This window comes from Physcomitrium patens, chromosome 12, assembly GCF_059467195.1.
Source record: "Physcomitrium patens ecotype Gransden chromosome 12, ASM5946719v1, whole genome shotgun sequence".
NCBI lineage: Eukaryota > Viridiplantae > Streptophyta > Bryopsida > Funariales > Funariaceae > Physcomitrium > Physcomitrium patens.
The window spans coordinates 2,879,496-2,902,463 of NC_143421.1; the positions used below are offsets into that span (position 1 = coordinate 2,879,496).

General features: G+C 41.3%; 3 protein-coding genes across 10 annotated transcripts; 1 reads left to right on the plus strand and 2 right to left on the minus strand.

The window, feature by feature from the left end:
• Nucleotides 1–794: 794 nt before the first annotated feature.
• LOC112289841 (uncharacterized) lies at nt 795–9,512 on the minus strand. 3 transcript variants are annotated; one of them, XR_016505682.1, is made up of 19 exons: nt 8,777–9,360; nt 8,380–8,607; nt 7,636–8,272; nt 7,068–7,201; nt 6,851–6,969; nt 6,462–6,536; nt 6,277–6,355; nt 5,970–6,032; nt 5,758–5,835; nt 5,194–5,412; nt 4,807–4,911; nt 4,175–4,513; nt 3,578–4,072; nt 2,678–3,400; nt 2,475–2,537; nt 2,104–2,326; nt 1,844–1,967; nt 1,317–1,666; nt 795–1,203 (listed from the first exon to the last, which is right to left on the minus strand). XR_016505682.1 is itself a non-coding variant. In XM_024535489.3 (19 exons), exons 1-19 carry the CDS (start codon nt 9,209–9,211, stop codon nt 1,006–1,008), a joined length of 4,716 nt encoding a protein of 1,571 aa, XP_024391257.1. In that variant the 5' UTR covers nt 9,212–9,512; the 3' UTR covers nt 795–1,005. The 3 variants fall into 3 exon arrangements, 1 of the variants encoding a protein (XP_024391257.1); XM_024535489.3 differs by having other exon boundaries at nt 2,446–2,537; nt 8,777–9,512; XR_016505683.1 differs by lacking the exon at nt 2,475–2,537.
• A 1,150-nt stretch (nt 9,513–10,662) lies between these two features.
• On the plus strand, nt 10,663–13,867 carry LOC112290068 (nuclear transcription factor Y subunit B-3). Of its 5 annotated transcripts, none has more exons than XM_024536026.3 (3): nt 10,663–10,791; nt 12,003–12,348; nt 12,779–13,867. In XM_024536026.3, the coding sequence occupies exons 2-3, from the start codon at nt 12,108–12,110 to the stop codon at nt 13,192–13,194; spliced, it is 657 nt and encodes a 218-aa protein (XP_024391794.1). In that variant the 5' UTR covers nt 10,663–10,791; nt 12,003–12,107; the 3' UTR covers nt 13,195–13,867. The 5 variants fall into 5 exon arrangements, with proteins under 5 accessions (XP_024391794.1, XP_024391790.1, XP_024391791.1 ...); XM_024536022.3 differs by having other exon boundaries at nt 10,707–10,850; XM_024536023.2 differs by having other exon boundaries at nt 10,715–10,855.
• Nucleotides 13,868–16,607: 2,740 nt separating this feature from the next.
• On the minus strand, nt 16,608–22,524 carry LOC112289712 (phospholipase D zeta 1). 2 transcript variants are annotated; one of them, XR_002971966.3, is made up of 5 exons: nt 22,220–22,514; nt 19,194–20,988; nt 17,203–18,895; nt 16,858–16,986; nt 16,608–16,732 (listed from the first exon to the last, which is right to left on the minus strand). XR_002971966.3 is itself a non-coding variant. In XM_024535186.3 (3 exons), exons 1-3 carry the CDS (start codon nt 22,358–22,360, stop codon nt 17,289–17,291), a joined length of 3,543 nt encoding a protein of 1,180 aa, XP_024390954.1. In that variant the 5' UTR covers nt 22,361–22,524; the 3' UTR covers nt 17,110–17,288. The 2 variants fall into 2 exon arrangements, 1 of the variants encoding a protein (XP_024390954.1); XM_024535186.3 differs by lacking the exons at nt 16,608–16,732; nt 16,858–16,986 and having other exon boundaries at nt 17,110–18,895; nt 22,220–22,524.
• Nucleotides 22,525–22,968: the final 444 nt, after the last annotated feature.

The following is a 22,968-nucleotide window of genomic DNA, read 5'->3' on the forward strand; positions in this document are numbered from 1 at the left end:
GATGCAGCCTAGCTCATTGGTTGGTCTAGTGTACAAGAACACATCAAGGAGTTGATGTTGTTAAGTGAAGGAGATTGAAGTAAAGAAAGAGAGAGTCGAGAAGATTTGGAATAGTGGAATGCAACGAGAGTAGTTGTGTGACAAGTAAGTTTGGTGAAGAGTGTTGCAAGGGAGAGGAGAGTGATGGTGCCACAAAGAATGTGCAATGTGAGTCATGGTTTGCAAATCGATAGAAGAAAAGGTAAGATTTTTCCATTTTCCAAAAAGCTAAAAAGAGGCACAAAAAAAATTGTATGGCCCATAGTTTGGGCTTAGATGATGACTAAACAAGGAATTATGGTGATATCTTATCACCAATGAGGATACATTTGCTATTATCAAAAACACATAGATATTCTTGATATTTCAACATATTTGAGGGGTATATATGATATTTTTCTTTTTTAATATTACAAAATTGATCCACAAAAGCATCTTTTTTTGGTGATTTGATAGACAGATGTAAGAAAAGTAAACCAATTTTATCAATAGTGTATTGTGGCAAAGGTTTATATGTGTATATAAACACACATACACAAGGATAATCTTTTTTCTAATTCTTGCAAAAATCTAACTGCTTCACAATACATTTGCTTCTATCTAAAAATGTTTATAACTTTACATCAATAAAACATAGTTAAGACATTCAAAGTCATCTTTTTTCACTTGCCATATGTTCTTTACAAAATTTGGATAAAGTTTCATGCACAAACAGGAATAATCTTGGAGATTCAAGTTTATTTTGGACAATATAATTGAAGATGGCAAAGACAGCATTGAAACATGAATTATTGATAAAGTGGATACACTCTTTGGTCAGAATGACATAAAGTGTATCTCATATCTTTCCAAATTACGATTCAATGGCCACAGACTACTTTGTGAAAATGAAAAATACAAACATCGCTGGGAATGTTGTAAAAGAATAAAATTCCTTACAAAACTAACATCTACGTAACCTATACTTTATACAACGAGACAGCTGGCCAAATGTTGAAGCTCAACCCAAATATTTAGCACGTCCACCTTTGTGGCCACAAGCTTTTGCCAAGGTTTACTAAATTGGTTAACCATTTCTAAAGCACAAGAGAGACTTTGCCTCGAGCGAGACTCCTCACAGTACTTTGACATGTCTTTACTTGACATTGTGGAACAATGCACAATCTGCACATTAGACAGCACAAAATTTCAGCGTATTAGAACAAGGGTTCACCAGCCCAACTTGAACATTCGACAGCGTAGTAAAAACAAAAAAATCAGCTCCTATGTTCACTCACTTTTGGACCAAGTTGACATGATTGTTCCAAGAATAATCTCAAAACCAAAGCATCGCTTTCTTCAAGATCACCATTAGCACCCTTGGCAACCCAAGAAATGGTCTCTGCGTCTTCTTGTGAGGTCTTTCCTTGAAAAAAAATATTTTTGTGTTTTCGCACCAGACATCTGAGCACTTGAGGCCACGATGTTCTCGGAGTGAGTTGCTGTTCACCATGTAGGGAAAAATTCTGTGCTAACGAGATGATAGATGGAGACACAGGCGACATATGTCTTCCTGATCCATGCAACCCAAGAAGTATAGCTGCCTCATTTCCACTGGCCCAACACTCAGCTACTGCAGATCCGTCATCTACAACCAACGATGCCAATTATGTCTCAGATGGTTTGAACGTGTACTGGTGTATATTATCATGCATCACGAAATATCAGCAGCTGAATTAGGCACCTCAACCAACAATATGAATAATAACTCTTAAGCTCCAAACTGGTTCGGGCAGGTACAGCATACACGAAAGATCATTCTGACCTATAATGAAGCAGGCCCGTTTGACTGCAATATCCTCTATCATATCGTCCACCACAGATAGTGTATCTGCAGAGAAAATTCTCTCTGTTTGCCAATCCAGTTCAAGTTCTTGCACAGTTACATTCTGAACACGGTGACGCCCTGAAATTAGTGCGATTGAAATTGAGACACGATCGAGTTTCAACTGAAATATAGACTCGAAATTGATACCTAATCGTTCCCAGCAGTGAGCTAATATTCAACAAAGAAACAATGCTTACATTGCAATGAACTCTCAGGTGCTTCTTTTTGGGTTCCATTTCACGAATGAAGTCATTGAGAAAATCCACATCACCAGCATTCTCTGCGTAGTCATCTTGCTCTTGCCGTAGCAAGCTCTCAGACCTCAGCCATTGTCTCCTCTGCGACAATTGGTGACGTCTTCTCTCCACACTTTCAATAACCACGTTTGTAGTCGGCATACCAACGAGCAATTTTCGATCCCTACACATGATGTACAAAAGTTAAAGCCAGGGACAAATGTGGAGCACAATGAACAAGATAAATTAAACTAATTCATCAAAACAGTTCAGAGGCGCGTGACGAGTATAGACAATCCAAACCTTCGTAAAAGAATTCTTTGAAAGCATACCACAGCACCAGGCCCAAATCCAACAGGTCTCGCAGACCTGTTGAAGTTGATCTGAACTCCGATCTGCAATTTTAATTGTACTCAGATTACTACATACAATCACCAAAATCATCGGCTTTATATCAGCAACTTGAAACACAACCTACCTAGGTTAAACAAGCTACAATATATTTTGATGATACGACGCATGAACCTGACCCTACCAGTTGCTCGGTGCGCAGATCCTTGAGATAACAGAGTATCTTTTGTCGCCGTGAACGACCTGAGAGCCTCGAGAATATTGGCTCTTCATGTTCGCCATCAACCGTTGTAGTAGGACAGTTCGAACACTTTACTGCTACAAGTTCGCCTCGGATGGACACCATTTCCCCTTGCAAAGAGTGTATACCGGATGATCCAACATTTGGGGTGTCACATACCTCTCCAACATATGGAGCAAGCTGAAGAGCCTCACTAACGCTTAAATTCTGCGGAATCAGCTTGCTTTCGAGCGAAGTTGACCAGTGTCTGAACTCGTCCCCTAAGGTGTTGGACATGGTCAGCACCATATCAACAAGTTGGGACTGACAGCCCCTGGAGTCTTCATCCATCGGTTCAATATCACAACCAGAACATCTTCCCATATCGACTTTCAAAGTACTTCCTTCATTTTCAGTAGCATTTCCTGTTGAACCGATATATTTTGAGTCGGAGGCATTATGAGGAGTGAAAGTTGAAGTCATTCTCTTGCTGAACGAACCGTTCTGCGGCAAGTTTTTCATGTCTGCAATTTGACAATCCGTAGTATATCTCCAATTAAGACCGATGAGAGAGTTACTGGCGTCAATCTCCACTCTCTTAAACGCTTTATTCAATTGTGAAGAATTTACTGGTGGCAGGTTGCCGTGAGAGGTGGACAGCAGACACCAATCCCCTGTATTCAACACCTGCAGGAACAATAACAGCTTTGTTGTAGTGTGTAAAATGCAACAAATTAGATCACTTAGCAAGTGCACATGTTAATGTGAATGCTTGCAAAACTTCATTTGAGGATATTTAAGATTGTTATCAAATTAAATTACCTCAAGCCTCAACAAGAACAATAAGAGTGCGGATGTTGTTACCTGACTAATTTCAAGTGATTTCCAGTTGATTGCAAGCACAACTTTCTGCAGTTTAGCCTCTGACAGTCTAGCCCAATGTTCTTCCTTAGTCGCACAGTATGAACCTGAGAGAGACGTTCTTGCAGAACAAATCCTTGCCACCAGCGACGCTGGCAACGTACAAAAGGATTGACTGCCATAATTCTTGGGTCCGGGATGTTGTTCAACCAGACAACACACATAACAATCTATCAAACACCCCGAAACAGGCAAAAATGAACCGTGCGCACATGTTGTATTGTCTCCCAATTCCTTAAGTTTGTGGAGTTGAAGTGCATCTGCATGATTTGAAATTTCCGTCGCTCCGTGCGCTCCACTCAGATTTAGATCGAAAGTTTGTAAGGGCGAATTGGGAATATCACTGCAGGCGTCATTATCTTGATGAATCAAAAGGTTGTAGGGAAGAAGCACGGCTTCAGCATCAAACGCCCATTGGTTTACCTGGTCTGCAGAAAACTGTTACATGCAAACAGCGCATTATTAGTAAAGCTTTGATCTCTTGAATAGTCCGAAGCATCACCGTCAAGGATGGTGAAAGAAATACAAAGCGACAATCACCTTCAGTCTAGCCGGGCATTTATGGGTAATGAGTGCTATGTTGAACTCTTTTCCTTTGTAAACATCTTTCCTCACATGGCTTCTGCTGGGAAGATCAACACCAGCTTGAGTAACGTGATTTTGAACTTCTGAAGGCCAAGCTAGGCCTTGTAAGCGGTTTGCATAATGTAGATGGAATTGCACATAATACGAAATCGATTGAGGTATCCTTTTCCTAAATACTGAGCCTTTCAGCAACCTAGACCATGAAAGTGGTGAAAATAAATTGCTGTCCTTCTCTTCTGGAGATAAGTCTGAAGGTTTATAATCGCCTTCCATGATCAGTGTATATTCAGCAATCTGAAACAACAGAAGCACAGTATTTGTCAAAATCAAAGGTAGCCACACGACGCAACAATTGCACGTAAGGACAGATATTGTAGGAACAGATGGTCCTGTATGTTACTGACTACACGGTGCAAGACCCTACAACATGTTTGCAGATACTTACAAAATGAGCTGCACGTCACTGTACTCACTGGCTCCAACAATATTGTGCGAAGAGCACAGCATTACAATTAACAGGATGTCGAAATAAGCAACTCTCTCAAGACAAATTGATGCTTTCAAATTCAGACTGAACGGGCTGGCACCTGGTAAAAACAATGCAAGTTTGTAAGAGACCCAAGGTCTGGAACAACGGCATCAAGAGCTCCTGTTGCATCAATCAGTTGAAGCTTCCCTGATGATTGACACACCTGTAAAAATGAATCCGTGAACTACAAAATTAGTTTCAGAAAATGTGTAACCAAATAAATAAGTAAATATAAAGGTGTGCAGGCACATAGCAACAATCAGGTTATTTGAAAGCCCCCACAACTTCAATATGGACGATTGCACTTGTATTACGTTATCTTATATGCATCGCTATGGTCCAGCAGTAAGTTACTCTATATATATAATAAATAAATAAATAAATAACCTTGTCAGCAGTTAAAAACAGTGAGGACTTGTGAGATAAATTTGATTCCAGATATTACCTTCAGAGAACCTACGAGTACAACACCCAGTTTTGAACTAGAGAGCACATTCCGGATATAGCAGGGGATCAATGTAACCATCGGCTTGCAGATCCTAGCTGTCTGACCACTTGGCTTCGCGTCACTATTGTTGCTAAAACCATCTTCTTGCCAGCTGGATAAGATCGTATCAACCCACAACGTCTCCACATGCTCACAAAAGTTTGACAGTGGTGGAACCTGAAAAATAAGAATAGAAGGTATTTTACACCACTTACTCCAAGCAATTTAATGTAATTGTCAGTAGATTCATGAATGGAGCGTCAACATCTTCACGGATAAAGATCCGGAGTTGTTGACTGCAAATGCAGTCTTCAAAAGTTTACTGTTACGTTTTGTAATTCAACCTGAACCTATGCGCACCTTAACGTAATAAATCAAATTTAATATGTTTCCTATCTCCCCAATGCTGCTCAGCTACTTTCATGGATGGACATTTAGATAGGATTGGACCTATTTCAAAAAAGAAAAACTGCTCCAAATTATAAATGTAATCCATGTTATCACCTCGTGATTAGAGGGTACCTTAGACAGTAATGCTGATGCGGAGGTATCTCCAAGTGAACAGAATTGCTCGTGCAATAGAAACTCCTTGAAAGCATCCTGTGCCCTGACCAACGTGAGAGACTTAGACCCACAAAAAGAAATCAAACATTTATTTTCAGCAGTCAAGTACATCCTTTCTCAAAAACAAATCTGATAAGAAAGAATGAACGGACAAAGAGCCATTTACTTACTCGGTGCAAAGTGGCAGGTGCGGCCATCATTGATGGTAGAACTTTCCGTATAAGGCCGGCATGCTGAAGTCTTGCACATAACCACCACAAACTTTGAAATCCGCTAACTCTAAAGGACATGGCTAAAAACTCGCACGTTGCAGTTCACATGCCACGAAATATGATATTGCCAAGGCTGAGACAATTGGGTACAAGGTGAAGGAGGAGCAACGTAACCAAGCCCACCTTTGTCCGTTCATTTTTACAGGTTAGACCTACCTACAAGGTGAATGAACATTAACTTCAAGAAAACATCATTGTGACGAACCTTCTTTGAACCGAGGAGCTCCTTATCTGAATACAATCCATGCAATTTGCAAGTTAAACTGATGATCACCTGTAGAGCCCTGCCAGAAATGGTGCACATAGATGTCGTAAGTTCCTGTTACAAAAACAAATAGATTTCTGTAAAGCAATGAAACTACTTCAAAATTAATTGAAGTTTTGATGTACCAGAAAGCTGAGACAAAGGGAAGGCTTCCAATGTATTTAGTCAAGCGACTTTGCAAGGGTTGAGGGATCCGTGTCCTGAAAATCCAAACATTGGTAATCAAAACTCACGAACCAGTTCCGTCAGAGCATGGCACGCACTATGATTCAAGAATAGATAAAGCAGATAAAGTTATTTTTGGTGGTACATTAATGCTGAACAGGTCATATTGAATTAATCCCCTGGTAACTTGTAAACATATTGATGACAGTTTAAGAGTTAAGGATAATAAAGGCATACCCATCGAGATCAGGTGAAGTTGACCCTAAAAGTTGTGCATTCCTATCCTCATAAAGTCTATACTGAGCTCAAATAGAAAAAGCGTCTCTCTTTAGAAATAGCAACAGCTTACCTTGCATTTGAAATGGAATGGAGAATCACCCAGATATGAGATCGTGAGCAAGCTCCCAGAACCAACACTTTATCTGAGACGCTGCTGAGAATCATTCGGTGAGCATGTCTTACAGCTACCTGCACAACCATGCTTGTAATAAGAAAATGCTTGACATGAAATTCAGAATTCAGCATAACGTGATTTAGGAAGGCATGCAACAGAGCCAGACACTCACCAGAGCTCCCACTTGGAGCCCGTGTATTTGTGTATGTTTATAGTGGGTCAGGAGAAGCCACACCCGATTATCTAGTTCCAAGAGCTGGTCTTGCATTGGAATACTAGTTATCTTTCCCACATAAGATTGAAGACCTGCACAAACAGGTTATTTCTTGTCATCCGCACAACGATTTTACCATGAGAGTGACATGATAACCTAGCATCACACATCACTAAAAAGTATCAAGAATCATGTATCATGCGCAAAGGTGCAGGATGACCGTGACATTTAAGTTAATAGTTACATCACGGCTTTGATGATATAGAACACTTCCACAAATCGCTCAACACTCAACACAACATGGGTTCAATTCTCAGCATATGCGAGTACTCATGCGAGTGATTAACAATTCTGCCAAGTCGCATCTCGTCCACACCAACTTGTCCAACTCTCTTTCTCGCCTAACTGTTACGTTCTATCCTCGATAGGACTTGAAGACTGAGGCTCGGTGATTTCGCCACTTCGAACGAACCACCGTTACGACTCGAATATTTGGAATGATACACAGGTCGCTTTTGAAAATTACCACTGTTAATGTGGTTGCACAATCTAAATTCCCCCTGTACGCCACGATTAGAGCCAATACAGAACACTAAGCTTGTCCGTGTTGCGACATGGATACAGAACTCCTTGTTGTCAGGACCCAACCGGATTGTTTTTCTGCGCAACCCACTGATGGCAACACAATCTCCGAGCATCCCACCCAATACAGCACGCCAAGAAGCAACTGCACCGGAGAAGTAAATGGCAACACTTCCATCCTCCCTTGCGTCAACCACCTCCCGATCCAGAAGATGACTGCAAGTAGCTTGGGGAAAATTGTTGTATGTTGGCTGGCACATACTGCCGAGACAATGAGTACATAGCTCTACCAAAAACCCTGGCATGCACTGGCCATGTGTATGAAGTCTTGATTCGCTCTTATCTTTAAATAGAGACCTCGGTGGACCTTGTCCAATTGAAGTTCTCCCATCTGTAATTAGTGGTGCATTTTGTAAGGAAGATTTGGAAGGCAATATGAATGGTGGGCTGATACAATGCAGGAAACCCTGGACCCTCAAACGAGGTTTGCTTGGTGCGGTCTTCTCCAACGGACTTTCTAAGACGAGGTTGCGTGTTCTTGCCGCGGCAGGACTGAGACAGAGAGAGGGAAAATCGGACACCTGCGAAAACAGAGACCAAAGGTGAATATCACCCTCAATATTTGTTACGCGGGTGAGATTTCAAACTTCACCAGAATAAGGGATCAACTGTGCAAAAGTACACTAACCTGGGCCGTCGGTGCAGAAGATTCACCCAATAGTTTCATACTATGGATTTCGAGGCAACCCCCGCAATCCGAAGTTTGAGGCAAAACCTGCACATTCCCACAAAATTCTTGTACCTTGGCGTTTTCGTGACACTTTGTCCGTTTCAATCGAGAAACAGCAGATCCATCCTCCGCATTCGATGTCTCAACTGGCTGCCGAGTCGCTGGTACAAAGGTCCAGGAATTGACCTGGACCATATCATCCATGGTTAAGTATACCAAGGTATCGAACATGACTTTAAAAGTGGTTGCTGAGTTAACATCTGCACACTTACTAAATTTTTATGCACAAAAAAAACAGGAGAATAATTTTTTCTACACCCGAATATCAGAGCTGGCACAAATGAACCACGCAAACCTGCACATACTGGCCTAGTAGGTCAAGTTCAAGCGTTTGAACAGTGCAGCAAACAGCTGCCACACCATCGCAGAAGGCTAGACAATCCATCGAATTCGAGCCATTGGTTGGATGTGAACTCGCCGTCCTATTCCAGAGCAGGAGGCGCCCCACCAGGAACCAGGAGTCCTTGAACACCTTCCGTCTCTTCGCCTCATCAGTGATCAATGCAGCTTTACCTTCCCGCTTGCGACAATTTACAGGCACATCTACCCCTCCCTCTGCAGAAGCAGATACCCTACTGCACTGAACAATCGAAGTTGAACCATACACAATTTTGGTCTCAGTGGGACCAATTTCTCCACTCGCGCTGCTTCGGCAGCTGGATGGGAATGAAGACGACGAGCAGGGAACTCCGGACAGTAAAAGCTCCTGCAAGGACAGTCGGCTGTGCATTCTTTTCCCCTCAAATGAACATCTGACCCTCGTCAGCACTCACAAACTCCCGAGAAATTTATGTCTCAGTCCACAAAACATCAAATTACTGTGCCAAGTCGCACCAAATCATGCCAAATCTGTACTCTAATTGAAGAAAAAGCATGCTGGCACAAAATTACATTACTACAATCCACTCACTCTCTCACACTCTCTCTGTCGCGCGCACGCACGCACACACACACACACACACATGCACACAAACACAACAATGCAACGCGCATGAAACAGCTCAGAAGAATGCGCAAAATACGAACTAGCCCAGAGCCTCGTTTGAAACTGGGAAGGCTTCGTGGAGAAGCTCCACACATTGTGCCGCCCCGACGTGAGAGCGTGGGAGTTGGATACAGATGAATGTTGAATGTTGGATGTTGATGAATGAATTTATTGAAGAAATGAATCTAAAATATTATAATAGTTTTTTTTATTGAAGTTTTTAATACTATGCTATTTAAAAAGCAATAGACAGATGTTTTTAACGTTCTGTATTTATTATTGTCCGAATTTTCAAGTTGAATACTTTCATTACTTACACAGATTTAGTTTTTATGGAAGTTATGTCCTGAATTTTGATGATAAACATTCATTGTACTTTACTGGTATAAAAACATAATATGCTAATACTCATTTAAAATTTTAAAGTTTTCAAACTTTAATATCAGGAAACCTAATATTAAATATACTTTTAGACACATTACAAAATTATTCAAAGTCAATTTAACACATACAATTTTTAAAAACTTTATAACCAAAAGAACGTTCCATATGATAATTTACAAGGAACCGTGTTCTCAAATTTTATTTTCTTATTTTTTCGTTTCTTTCACTTTTTCACAACATATTATTATTATTATTATTATTATTAAGCATTCAGTAATTTATGACTTATTATTTTTTATCTTTTTTGATTATCATAGAACTTTAAAATATTTGTAAAAAATAATTTTTTGAGTGAAAATACGAAAAAATAAACGTATGAACATTTTTATTTTTATTTTTATTCATCTTTATAAATAAAAAGCAGTTTTACCTATTTCATTATGTATTTTTATTTTGAACCTACTTCAATTGGGGTGTGTATACTTTTGTCGTGCCACAGGATGTAAAGAAATATGCCGAACCACTTTGCATCAAAAATCAACGCTGCTTTTCAGACTATAAACTACGGAAAAACTCATTCTTTGTATATATCAACATACATACACACACACATGCACACATTTGTTGAAAAAAACCTAAAGTCCTTTAAAAGTAAAAGTAACCCGTGGGACCAAAGTTTTAAAGGATCATTTTCACATCATCGACCCCGCTCGTCCTCAACTCGCCTCTCCATCACGGTGGACCTCGCAGTGTGAACAGGATCTGGAGAAAACAGGTTCACCTACCTCCGCTCGCGTTGTGAACGGACCTCTGGAAGCAGCCTGCAGGGCGGAGAATCGCAAAGGCGCCGGAAGCAAAGGCGCAGAAAAGCAGAACGAGAGTGAGAGAGCGACCGAGAGAGAGCGAGCTTTGCGAAGAAGAAGAAGGAGGAGGAGGAGGAGGTGGAGAATTTTCATATTCGACACTCTTTCAATTGTGTTCGGTTGCAAGGCAAATCTCGGTGCGGTAGTGATCCGGAAACTGTTTGTTGCGGATTTTCTAGGTCACCCGGTCGTATCCATTTTGCTCTTGGCCTTCTCTCGTCGCCCTGTCTCCGTCCGCCTTGTCGACGAACCCCAGGAGCACAATCGCGCTCGCGTCTCGCTCGATCTCGTGTGCCGGAGCATCAGATTGGCTTGTCCCTGCCCTGGTGATGCGTGCGTTCGATTGAGGTCTGCAGCGTCGATTCCGTTGCGCTGTTTGGTTCGTATTGAGGTTTTCGGAGCTTGCTCTCAGGGGAACAAGAAGCGTCTCGAGAATGCGACCTTTTGTGTCGGTCATTTCTGTTTCGTCTCGGGTGTGATCGTTGCTAGTGTATTGGCGCGTGTCTGGAGGAGCGAGTCTGGAGCTTCGATTTGAATTGTGATCGTGCATTGTTGTGAGCGAGAACAGGATGGCTGCGCGTGAAAGATCGGTGTCTTTTTGCAGACGAAGTTTTGGTCCTGTTGTGCTTCCTTGCTTTTCTGCCTTAACAACGTATGAAAGATTGAGATTCGAGGGATGAAAGATTTAGTGCGTGGCTTGTACTTAACGGAACGAATTTATTGCACAGAGTGACGTTGAAAGGTTTTGTGTGCAATTCTTGTGGAATATATTCATATCTTTGTTGGTTGATCATTAGGAATCAGGCCTTGTAATTCAAACAATAGAGTATCGTTTTGTGTCTGATGAGGATTGTTATAATTGTGGAGAAAGCTTTTTGGTGAGGTTGTTGTTGTGAAGAGTTTGTGATTTTTGCTTCCATTTTTTTTTGACGCCTCCTCATTCTATTTATAGCATTATATAATCGCCACCGTATTGATCGGGTGTGGCACATGAATAGCCTTGTATCACCTAAATCGCTCTCAATATTTTCTTGGTAATCTTCCGCAGCATATAAAGCAACCAGAACTGCATTTGTGCTTCATCAGTATAATTGATCACTCAGCACTGCATGATCATACTCTGTCGAATATTGATTGCACTTTCTTTCTCTTAGATACCCTTGTGCACGTATTTCTACAATCAACTCTGATTTGGTGTAATTTTTCTGCATTTCGATCTTACATTTTTTCCGAATCTCTGCAGCTCTGCTTTTGGCATTGACATGTTTGCGTTCTTTTCGCGCCTGCAGAAATCAGATTACATTCGCACCATCCATAACGGAACGTGCTCATAATTAGCTCACAAAGAGGATAACACATCCTTCATAGCGATCAAGTAGCCCATAGTGGAAGGAATGGCTGACAGCTACGGCCACAACCCAGGATCACCAGAGAACGACCCGCATTCGGACAATGAGTCTGGAGGGGGGCACTATCGAGACCACGATGCTTCTGTGAGAGAGCAGGATCGTTTTCTACCGATAGCAAACGTAAGTCGGATCATGAAGAAAGCGTTGCCGTCCAACGCAAAGATCTCAAAGGACGCGAAGGAGACAGTGCAGGAATGCGTATCCGAATTCATCAGTTTCATCACTGGTATGTGGATGCCTTACCCTCCCTTTGTAGAGTTGTAACATGGTTAAGAAGTATGGTTTTGAATAGAGTAACAATCCGTTGTTCAGCTTCATACAGCGACTAGGGTTACTTTTAGTAAATGCAGCAGCGTGCCTAGGTATGATGAATAATTTCCCGCTGGCCGCTATTGCTATTTAAGTTCCGAGTATGTTTGAAGCGTTAGTTGCATTGGCAGGTTGTCTATGAGAAGCTGTATTAATACGCAATGGGAATGTGAAGTGAGCTTTAAGTTCATGGAGAGCGATTGAAAGTGTGAATTTTTCCACAAGACGGCAATGAAGCTCTCGTAGTTCTCTCCACCTGATTGTCGAACAGTCACTATCGGCCTTCTGCAATATTCCACTTTCGTCTGGGTTTGGCTCGAGTTTGACGTTTTTTGCATCGGTCGCAGGTGAAGCGTCGGATAAATGTCAGAGGGAGAAACGAAAGACGATCAATGGAGACGACTTGTTGTGGGCTATGAGTACACTAGGTTTTGAGGACTACGTAGAACCCCTGAAGGTGTATCTACATAAGTATCGCGAGCTAGAGGGAGAGAAGACTTCAGTGACTAAAGGTGGAGACCATTCAGCAGGAAAGGAGAGCAACCAAAGTAATCAAGGAGGAATTGGATCCTTAGGCATGCCGGGTGGAATGATCGGAATGAATGGCAGCATGCATCAGCAAGGGATCCCTGTGTCGATGCAGATGATGCAACAGTCGTATGGGCATCAATCTCCTCTGGGGATGATGTTTGCTCCTCATCAGACGATTCCGCAGTATCAAATGTCGATGCAATCTGGCAGTAATCAGTCTCGTGGGTTGTAACAAGGGGTGAAGTTCTGAGTGGGTGTCCGGAGCTGCAGGCAAGCAGGGCTGGAGCGCAAAGGTCGGGCTTCAGGAAGATGGTCAATCGCATGACTAGGTGAAGCGCAGCACGTGAAATATCCCCCCCCCCCCCCCCCCCAATTCTGTGGCGATACAGTAATCTGGGGGATCTCATGTTTGTGTTGGTATGTGTAAAATGATCAAAAAAGTGGCGTGGTTGAAGTTGGTGGCTCCTTCCACGTGGCGGAGCAGAAGTTGTAATATGGGGATGGACCGCACCTGTAAGACGAAGTTGGGATTCTATCGACGTGTGATTCCTGTGTGCATTTGCAGGACCTTGGCACCGTTTTGCGTAGTGAAAATTTTGGTTTTGAGTTGCCTGACTATTTATCATTTCCTCAATTTGTGTGAAAACGCTTTGTATGATGGAGGAGAAGATATGATAAGGTAGTGGTAGGGGTTGATTTCTAACAAGTTTGATGGGCTCATTTTAGGTTGTTCTCTAAGGGTGTGGGATGGCAGGAATTATACTGTCGTCTGTTTTTACTGATACTGCAGATCTCTCAGTTTTTTTTTTAGGTTCGTTGAGAGGTCAGTGCCGAACGTGATGATCTTTGAACTATGTACAACACAATATTGAACACAATGCAGTGCTTGGAAGAGTTAGTAGCCATCTTGTCGGATGTGTGTTTGTCTGAGATAGTATCGAAGCGTTTTAATATGTCAGTGGTTCCGGTTTCTATTGCAAGCATATCCATCTTCAAATGTATGTTGGGGCTAGCTAGCTTCCCTGTAGGTTAGATGCGAGTACACATGTTAAAGGAACAGATGTTTAACTTCCTGTATGTCAAAGTAAACCTTCGTGACATAATCATAAGAGATGAATTCCTTGTTTGTGGCATGTGTCCCTATTAAATTCTATTGCCTTGATTAACTCTTGGGCTTTGATTTACACAGTGCAATTTGTGTCTACCAATTTGCAATTGTACAAATCCTATGACTATTCTACTAAGCAAGTCAATCCTGAAACTATGCTCATTTTGCATTGCGGTGACCAACAAAAGGATTCAAATTCAAATTCCAATCCTTGCATTAATTGGACTTAATTTGCAATTCATGTGAAAAGTGATCTTTATCCCTGCCATATATTTTCTAACTAACACATACCCCAATCCCAAGGATATAAACATGATAGCTCTAGACAATATTACTTAGAGTTAGTAATAACTAAGTAGGAAAAATGCATGTAATGAAAATGATACCATAAATTGGAGAAGATAGCTATTACAAAATGAAAAAGAGTATATTTGCACAATGACTAAAGTCAATTACATACATTTACATTAAAGAAAAAAATGAACATAAATTTAGGTCTAAAATTCAATTATGATCACAATTTTTGAAATGGATTGAACAATCTGCCTATCAACCTTAGTCTTAACTATAATTTTAATCCACTTTTGCATGTTTTCATATAATCTCTTGCATTCATCAAAGGCAATTGAAGCCCAACATCTTCAATATAATTTTATAATTCTGATATTTCTTTTAGAGAAAAGACTTCTATTGATTCTAATAATTTTTGAGAATTGCCTTCAAAACTTTAATTGGATTGATGTCATAAGATTGTGCCAACCACTTGAAAAGGAAAAATTCTTGTAAGTTCAATTTCAAAGTCACAAGTTTGGAAATATGCTTCAAATTATTATTATATTGAATAATCATGCTTTAAAAACTCAAATTGTATGCATGCAATGTATGAATTAACACTAATTGTAAAACCTCCCTATAAAGGTATCAATCTATTGTTTCTTCAATTTTGCACATCATGCCATGGCCATCTATTGTCATACAAATCTATATCATCACTCCTCCATTTCTAAATTCAACAATCTTATGTATTCTTCTAATACTCAAAGATTCTCCATTAGAAATCTAACACCAACAACCATCAAAGCAAAATTAAATCACTAATTTTTTATCAAAGAATACATGTGTCTAATCATCGTTTGTCTAATGTTCATGGCATTTTACAAATTCTAATCTTTACTTTATCTTACTAGGTGTGATTTTTGGCTTCTTCTTCTTAACTTTGGGTTTCAAGCTTACTTATTGCAATATCTTTTTTGTAGTAGAATCAAACACACTAATGTAGGTCTCCTCTATCATGTAAATGCCTATTTTGTATATTGTCTCAAAGCCAGTAAATAATTGCTTGCACATATGCTCTCCAATCTACAATACTAAACACTCTTAGTCTACTACCAACATTATAATTTATACCATTCAGTTTACTCAAATGTTTCTTGCAATGTTGTGCAATAAAGCTCTTAGATACTTGCAAATCTCTTGCAATCTTTCTAGTACTCTCATGCCTCTTTAGCAATACTAGAGCATTAACTACTATTTGTTAGCTTTTAGTTTGAGACACATACCTTAATAAAGCCATTTTGTCATGTTTTTTCTCTTTTATTTGCATTGCTGAACTTGTACTTTGGTTGCCATATTATTGACTTATTTTAGAAGTTCATTCACTTTCAAATTTAATTTTTATTATGATATATTTGTCATAGATTTTAGTCGAAATAAAAATAACTAATTTCATACTCAATTATGAATATCACTATATGACTATCATTGTCTCTTAGCTAGAGATATCAAAAATAAAAAAATAAAAAAGAATAGTAATAAATATTACTTTGGGCAATTACAAGCTCTAAATTAAGTCATTTAAAAAAAAAATATATTACATTGAATAATTAAAATTTCTTTATAATAATCCATCATTAATCCAAACTAATGACAATATGTATTAAAGGCACATGTTGAAGCAAAAGTTGAGAATCATTTAAAAAAGTTTTATTTTCTTTTAAAGGCTCTTCTTTTCTTTTTTCTTTTTTTCTTTTTTTTATAAATTTTGTGCATAAATTATAAACAACATACAAAAGTTTATAATTTCAATTAATAAAATATTAACATAAAAAATTAATATTTGATGAATTTTCTTTTGATGAATTTAATTTACCAATAACATCAAGGGTTTTATAAAACATACTTGGGAGACTTTTGTTCAAGCTTTTGTTCCACACTGTTTTAAAATAAACATAAAAATGATAAGATGCTCTCAATTTCATGATATAGAAATGTTCCAAACACAACTTCAGATTTGAAACAGTCTTCAAATAATACTTAAATAGCATCCACACCAACACACCACAAGATGAGTGATCAAGTCATCATCCATTTTTTGAACGTTTGAGGTTGTGGGTATTAAGCATTTCTAGCGCAGCATGTATGACAACTAGAACTTAGTTCAAGGAAAGGTTGCTTATTCGAACAAAATCTCGAAGGTATCAGAGCAATCTCAAGCAACAGTGAACATAGAATCTACTAAAAAAAGAAAATTGGGCAGATTGAAAAAAACCAAAATCTCGGCAGATTTCATTACAAGCAATTGTTGTAGTTGCTACTGAAACACTCATGAAAAGCCCTTCTACACAAAACTGGTCACAGTAAAATGGCAAAGCCTCCTCGTCATCTGCAACACCAAGATGACAGTGAAGGCGTAATCAGCAAGCATGGATTGTAGCAGGAAAAGGTCCACGTCCCAAATTTCAGATTGACAAATAAATAACCTTTCATAAAAAGCATCCAAGCAAGCACCTGTTGTGTTATCTTCGCTAACCCGTATAATCTCGAGTTCGGTCACAAGTGCCAAACAGTTGGTATAGGATTCGAACATCAAATATACAAGTATGCCTGATTTTTCCAGATTCCATTGTTGACATTCATCTGCAAACGACAAGGGCAAATATAATTAGACCTACAGTGAAGGAAATGTAATGATCAGGATTCATTTAGTCTAGCTTCATCTTGGAAGAGAACAATCATAGCACGCTCAGACGCTTTCACGAATTTCCACGGTGCCACTTTTTCTTTCTATATTTCAATCATGTAATTTTACAAATGGTCTGAAGGGTGGGGTGAGGCGGTTCCGCCGTAGTTTACCGATGTGGCTTAACTCTGTAGCAGAAATAGCCTTCTCTTACACAAATGAGACCTACTAGAGACTTTTCACCAGTTTCTAATAACAGTCAATGGAATATCTGAGCTGAGGCATAGTATTCACTTTCTTTGAACACTGGCCTCAGATCTTCTTCCGCCATAAACCCTAAAGCGAAGAATACTAAGTGACCAATAATTCCATCTGTACAATGATCTGGGTCAAAAGCACGATCATCTGTAGTTGCCTCGTTTGGCTTGTTGCTTGCAGGAGCAATGCCAAGATCAATGGTGTTGTGGCTAAACTTGTCTTTGCGCAAAGAAATCGCTTGACGAAGAATAATACGAGATGGAATTGCGTCGTCAGGGATGGATCCAAAGACATCCTTGTATATTCTTGAATTTGTTTTAGCTCTTGACATCCAGAGATCCTTATAAGTCGTGTCGCAAACAGGGTCCCGAATTGCATCAACTTCGGTCGTACGCAAACCTAAGTGCTCTGCCCACAGAGAAACCCGCAAGGAATGTGCAAACCGCCCTGCATTCCACACCTTTCCATTCATGCGTGATCTGATGAATTGGTTGTCCTCCAATACAACTGCTAATTCGGAGTCTCGAGAACCCAGCAGACTTCTGTCATTGATGTTAGCGGATCCAATAAGCACTGCCCAATCGTCAACTATCATGATCTTGCTGTGCACATATATCTGACTTGTAGCTAATGGTCCGGATTCGTGAAGCTTTCCGTGAGAGCGAAGCCCATAAAAGCTGATGTAATCGTGCGCTTGTTCACCAAGCTCACAAGAAAGCCGTTCAAGTAGTGAGTTTTTACCCCTGCAGATTGTTCGGTACTGCCAATGCATTATGGCTCGTACTGAAGCAGCACCTCCGTCATCTACCCCACCTTGAAACCCAGGCAGCAAAGGGAGAAGCACTATGACTCGGAAGCACCTACCCTCCTTGTAAGCCCTCATTATTCGACTATACAAAGCTTGAAGAACTCTGTTGTGAATTGTATCATCTCCCTCCAAGCCAGAAATAAAAAATTGGTTCTCAATGTACACAAAGTACTCAGCTTTATCGATAAGTGAGCAATAGGCTTCGTGGATGCTACGTTCTTCTGCTTGGCTTGTCCCAGCTGACCATTGACCCACACTGCGTATCACTTGACAACGGCAAGATGTCTGTGGTCCTACTTCCCCCACAGCATCAAACCCACCCAACTCGTGTTCATCTACGTCCCACCACTCAGATCTTGAAACCTTCCGAGTGCGAGCGTGTCTTTTTGGGCGAACAGATCCCGTACTCTTGCTCCTTGATTCGTCATCTACCACAGGATCTCCTACAAAAGCTTGCATAGGAACATCCGACAACAAAGCTCTCTCTTCATCATTAGGGACGGAATTTGAATGTACTGGGCTTCGCAAAGGTGAAAGACCAATCAAGGCTCGTTGTATCCCCCGAACGAGTTCAGAGCTAGCATGACGCGCAACGTGAACGATTTCACTGCTGGAGATACTAGGATGACGGGCAATCTCAGTGCTTTCATTGCCAGCATTATCTATATCCTGAATGACTTCATCTTGTTCGGTCTCTTTTGGGAGGAGCAAGGGGATATCAGAGTAGGAAGACCGTGCTGAAGTCATCTCCTCTTGTGCAGGTTGTTGTTCCTGCAACTTATTTTCGAGTGACTCACGACCTGCAACCAAAGTCATATTAGTACCACATTGAGCTAAATTTGGTTCTTAGTAATTCGACACTTTTCGCCCACTTTTCGCGACACTTTTCGCCAACTCGAAAGTTTCTCTAAATGGACAATTCAGTGTAGATGCAGCACCGTAACGTTGAGCTTCAATATTTTGCAGAGAACGAAGGACCAGTATAAATTTTGCCCCCAAAGCTTCTAAAGGAATAAGAGCAAGAGGCACATCTTAAAACTCCAACTAGGAATTGAAAGATTATCAAATAAAACAGATCACTAGAAAATTCGCGCTCACCTGTCAGATAGTGAGGAATGACCATGTGATGCTGGGGCAGAAGAAGTGGAATAGCATGCTCGTTCGGAGCTTTACTGCGCTTTGCGTAGTTCCATCTCTGAACAAAATGTCGAGCGACATCGCGACAAGGTGGTCCCCAAAGAGCGCAGTGAACATCGTGCCAAGGCATACGTGGGATCTTTCGCCGGTCCAATTCATCCTTCATGGTGTCCTCCCACGAATTAGGTTCTGATTCCCTTGGATTGTAATAGTCTTTTCCAGGCCAAATAGTGCTAGGATGATCGGAAACTCGGTGGTCAGGAGTATCATAACGACCGAAACACAAATCAAGCCCCCCAAGAAAACAGATATGGTGGTCAACTATTACTAACTTCTCATGGTGCGACCATAGATATACCCCCGACGAAAAGTGGTCAGGAAAGCGGAGAACCTTAATGTTCTCGTGCAGCCCAAGCAGCCTTTGCTTTGAGTAGTTGCTGTTTATCTTCAAAGCCAATGCAACTTCTTTGTACAACAAAATGAAGATTTGAACTCCCATTTTCGCCTTGGCTTCAAGAAGATGGTCCAGTCGGGAGGCCTCATTGCTGCCATACGGTCGCCTGAGGTAGAGATCGGGGCAGAGCCACCAACCTGCGATAAATATTTCTGACCTAGCGTTCTCAATTGCTCCGGCAATTGCTTCAAACGCAGCTTTTCCATCTATAAACCACTGGGCCTCACTACCATCAGAGAAACCACGAGGCGGTGCAAAAGATCCAAATCGATGAGGATGGCACCATCCCTCTGGAGGTCTCAAACCCGCATCGTTAATACTTGCGACCCAGTCCTTCGCACGTCCCGCCCGTTGAGTTCGGATTCTAACTGTTCTCGTACCACATGTTACCGTAAAGCTGAATCGTAAGGGGTTCCGCTCTTTGTTTAACCTTGCCAGTGCTATCAATCCCTCTGTAGCCCCTCGATCCAGAGGCGGCAGCACATCAAATACAATTATATCCAAGGGCTTGGCATCGAAAGGATCTCCAAGAATGGCGAGGAATCCTGGTTTCAAAACGGCCCAAACCTTTTGCCAGGTAGGATTGCAACAGCAGCATGATCTGAAACACCCCAAACAGCCAGTAGATTCATCCTTCGAAATGATTGGCAGATGTTGCACCATGACATATCCCTCATGAAGCTTCGGACCATACTCCGGTGCAAATGAGAGCTTCGATACCTCTAGAAATCGACAGACTTCCCGAGTGTTGACTATATCTAAATCGTCCAAAAAATGCTTTATATAATCCTGCATGGCAGTCTGAGCCCTGTAAGTAATCGTTGGCAAGCGTCCCAAAGCCGGCCGCATGACTGGCAACGCAGCACTGGAAGGGATATCTTTTCTGTTTGCGGTGGGGTTTTCATCCTGTTCATCATCCTCCTGTACATGTAAGTTGATTCCTGCATGGTCACCTATTCCTAGATTTTGAAACCACTCTCTGGCCTGCTCTTGTTTCTCATGAAGATCCTCAACCAGTGCCCGAATTTTAATAGCACTATGAAGGGAGAAAACCTGAGTAGCTTTCTTAACAAGACGCCACTTAAATTGACGATACTCAAAATCTATCGTGTATATCAGCTGGAAAGACGTTCCTTCTGATCTGGTGACACTGACGACAGTTGCTACAGGAGGTTCTTTAAATATAGGGTCTTCCTCCAGAAGCATTCGGGGAGGAGAACCTGCAGTCGTTGGCAACCCTTGCATCTGAGTATACTGTGAACCCGGTCCTAGCTCCTCGTAAGCTCCGTCGAAGTCCTCATCCTTCGCACGCGCGATGGACGTCTAGAAGTGTTAGCATGGACCTTGGGTGAAGCAAATAAGCCGGATTGATGAAGACAAATTATCGCATAATCATAAGAAAAACATTCTGGATCGAAGAAACGCTCTCTTCTTGCAACATTTCTGGACATTTCTAAAGCGAGCTGAAGGGACAAGTCAAAACCGCAAAAAGCCTCGAATCTGAAAGAAAGATAAACACCCACTCTCTATACATCGGCTATCTTGCCTACTGCAAGGTTAATATTAAGACAAATAACGTATATACGATCAAGAGCCACTCAGGAGAAGATGCACAGGTGATCGTCGATGTTGTTGGGTTTTTCAGAAAGATATTTAGCCAGATTTTCGAATAACTTGGTCCAAGAATATGCTTTCAGGTATATTCGGCTATGATTTTGAGGGAATGACTACATTCGGATCATTGTCTCGCTCCAGCACACACTGGGGAAGAGGCCCAAGGCTGCTACAGACTACATTAACACCTAAAAGTACAAGAACGTCAGCACCTGTACTTCCTTGCAGTATTGCGAGCCTATTACTTCTGGTAATAAAAATGAACCCGATTAGTTCCCATCCGGAAAACTATAGAAGACCTCAAACGAAATTCCTTCAACCAGGAAAGAAATCATTTGACACTTGCTAGCAAATTCAGTTCCAAAAAAGCGAATGAGCTGGGCTTGACAGCACATCCCTACGAATTTCACAGCAAATACGCTGTCTTTGGTCAATGTCATAGCTAACACCAACTAAGAACGATTTCCACTCGAACAGCGTACCATCCACACCCGATTCGACCCGCTGGTTTTCTGTCATCGAAGCCAGGACTGTTAATCCCAGTAAACAAGTCCATTCATGAAAAACCCGCGACACTCAAAACCCTAAACTACAGCTATGTGGAAAAAAAACAGAACTAAAGGAGGAACATCTCCAACCGAAAAAAGCAAAATTACCCATTCCTCTCCAATTTCTTCTTAGAAAAAACAAAAAAAAAATACCCTACCCCATCTCAGCTCCACACAAAAGCTACCTCGAACGATCGGAATCCGTTTCAGAACACACAACACGGGACAATAATAAGCACGATGTCCTCGGGATTCAAGACAACAGATCTAAGATCGGGATCCAGGCGAATAACACACACCACGAAGCAGGAAGCAGAAAAAAAAAAAGAAAAAAAAAACTAAAACAGAAGAAGGGGGTTGCGTGTGATGACCTCGTGAGCCCTGCCACCAATGAGCGATGCGAAGACGTTGGGTGTGGATGGGACAGTCATAGCGTGCGATGCAGAAGCAGCAGCAGCAGCGGCGACGGAGGAAGGCGGCTCCTTCGTAATCGCTTCGCCATCGCCATCCATAATACTACTGGGTCCCCAACCCTCCCTCGGTAACGATTAAGCGAAAGCATGGGATGGGTACTCTGGATCCCTGCACCCTCTTCTTCTTCTTCTTCTTCCTCCTCGTCTACTTCCTCTTCCTCGTCTTCCCTTCTCCTTCGATGCCGAACTCGTCACACACACTCCATTCCCTCGCTCGCTCGCTCGCTTCCCTCTTCCCCACCATCTCCCCGTCTCCGATTCCTGTTCGTTCCCCCGACGAACGAACCACCTCGTCCATGAACGGATTGACGGACGGGCGGACAGGCGGGAGGATGGACGGAGGGGTGGACAGACGTCTGAAGTAACGGAAGATCGAACGTTGGGTGGAAGCTGGATGCGTGCTGTTCCGTCCCGGAAAACTTGTCAGTTCACACCGCGCTTGTGGGTTTGGGTGGGTTTTCCTCTTTCTCACCTGTTGCCTGAAAGATATCATTGTGCAGGCATCTATTTTCGGATGGCAATTTGGGGTGTGTGTAACCTACGCCTTTCTATTTAAGGTGTGTATAGATGTATTATAAATTATGACTATTTTAATTAGAAGCATAATTTTTTTTGAAAGTGTGTGTTAAACATTACTTTATTCTAAT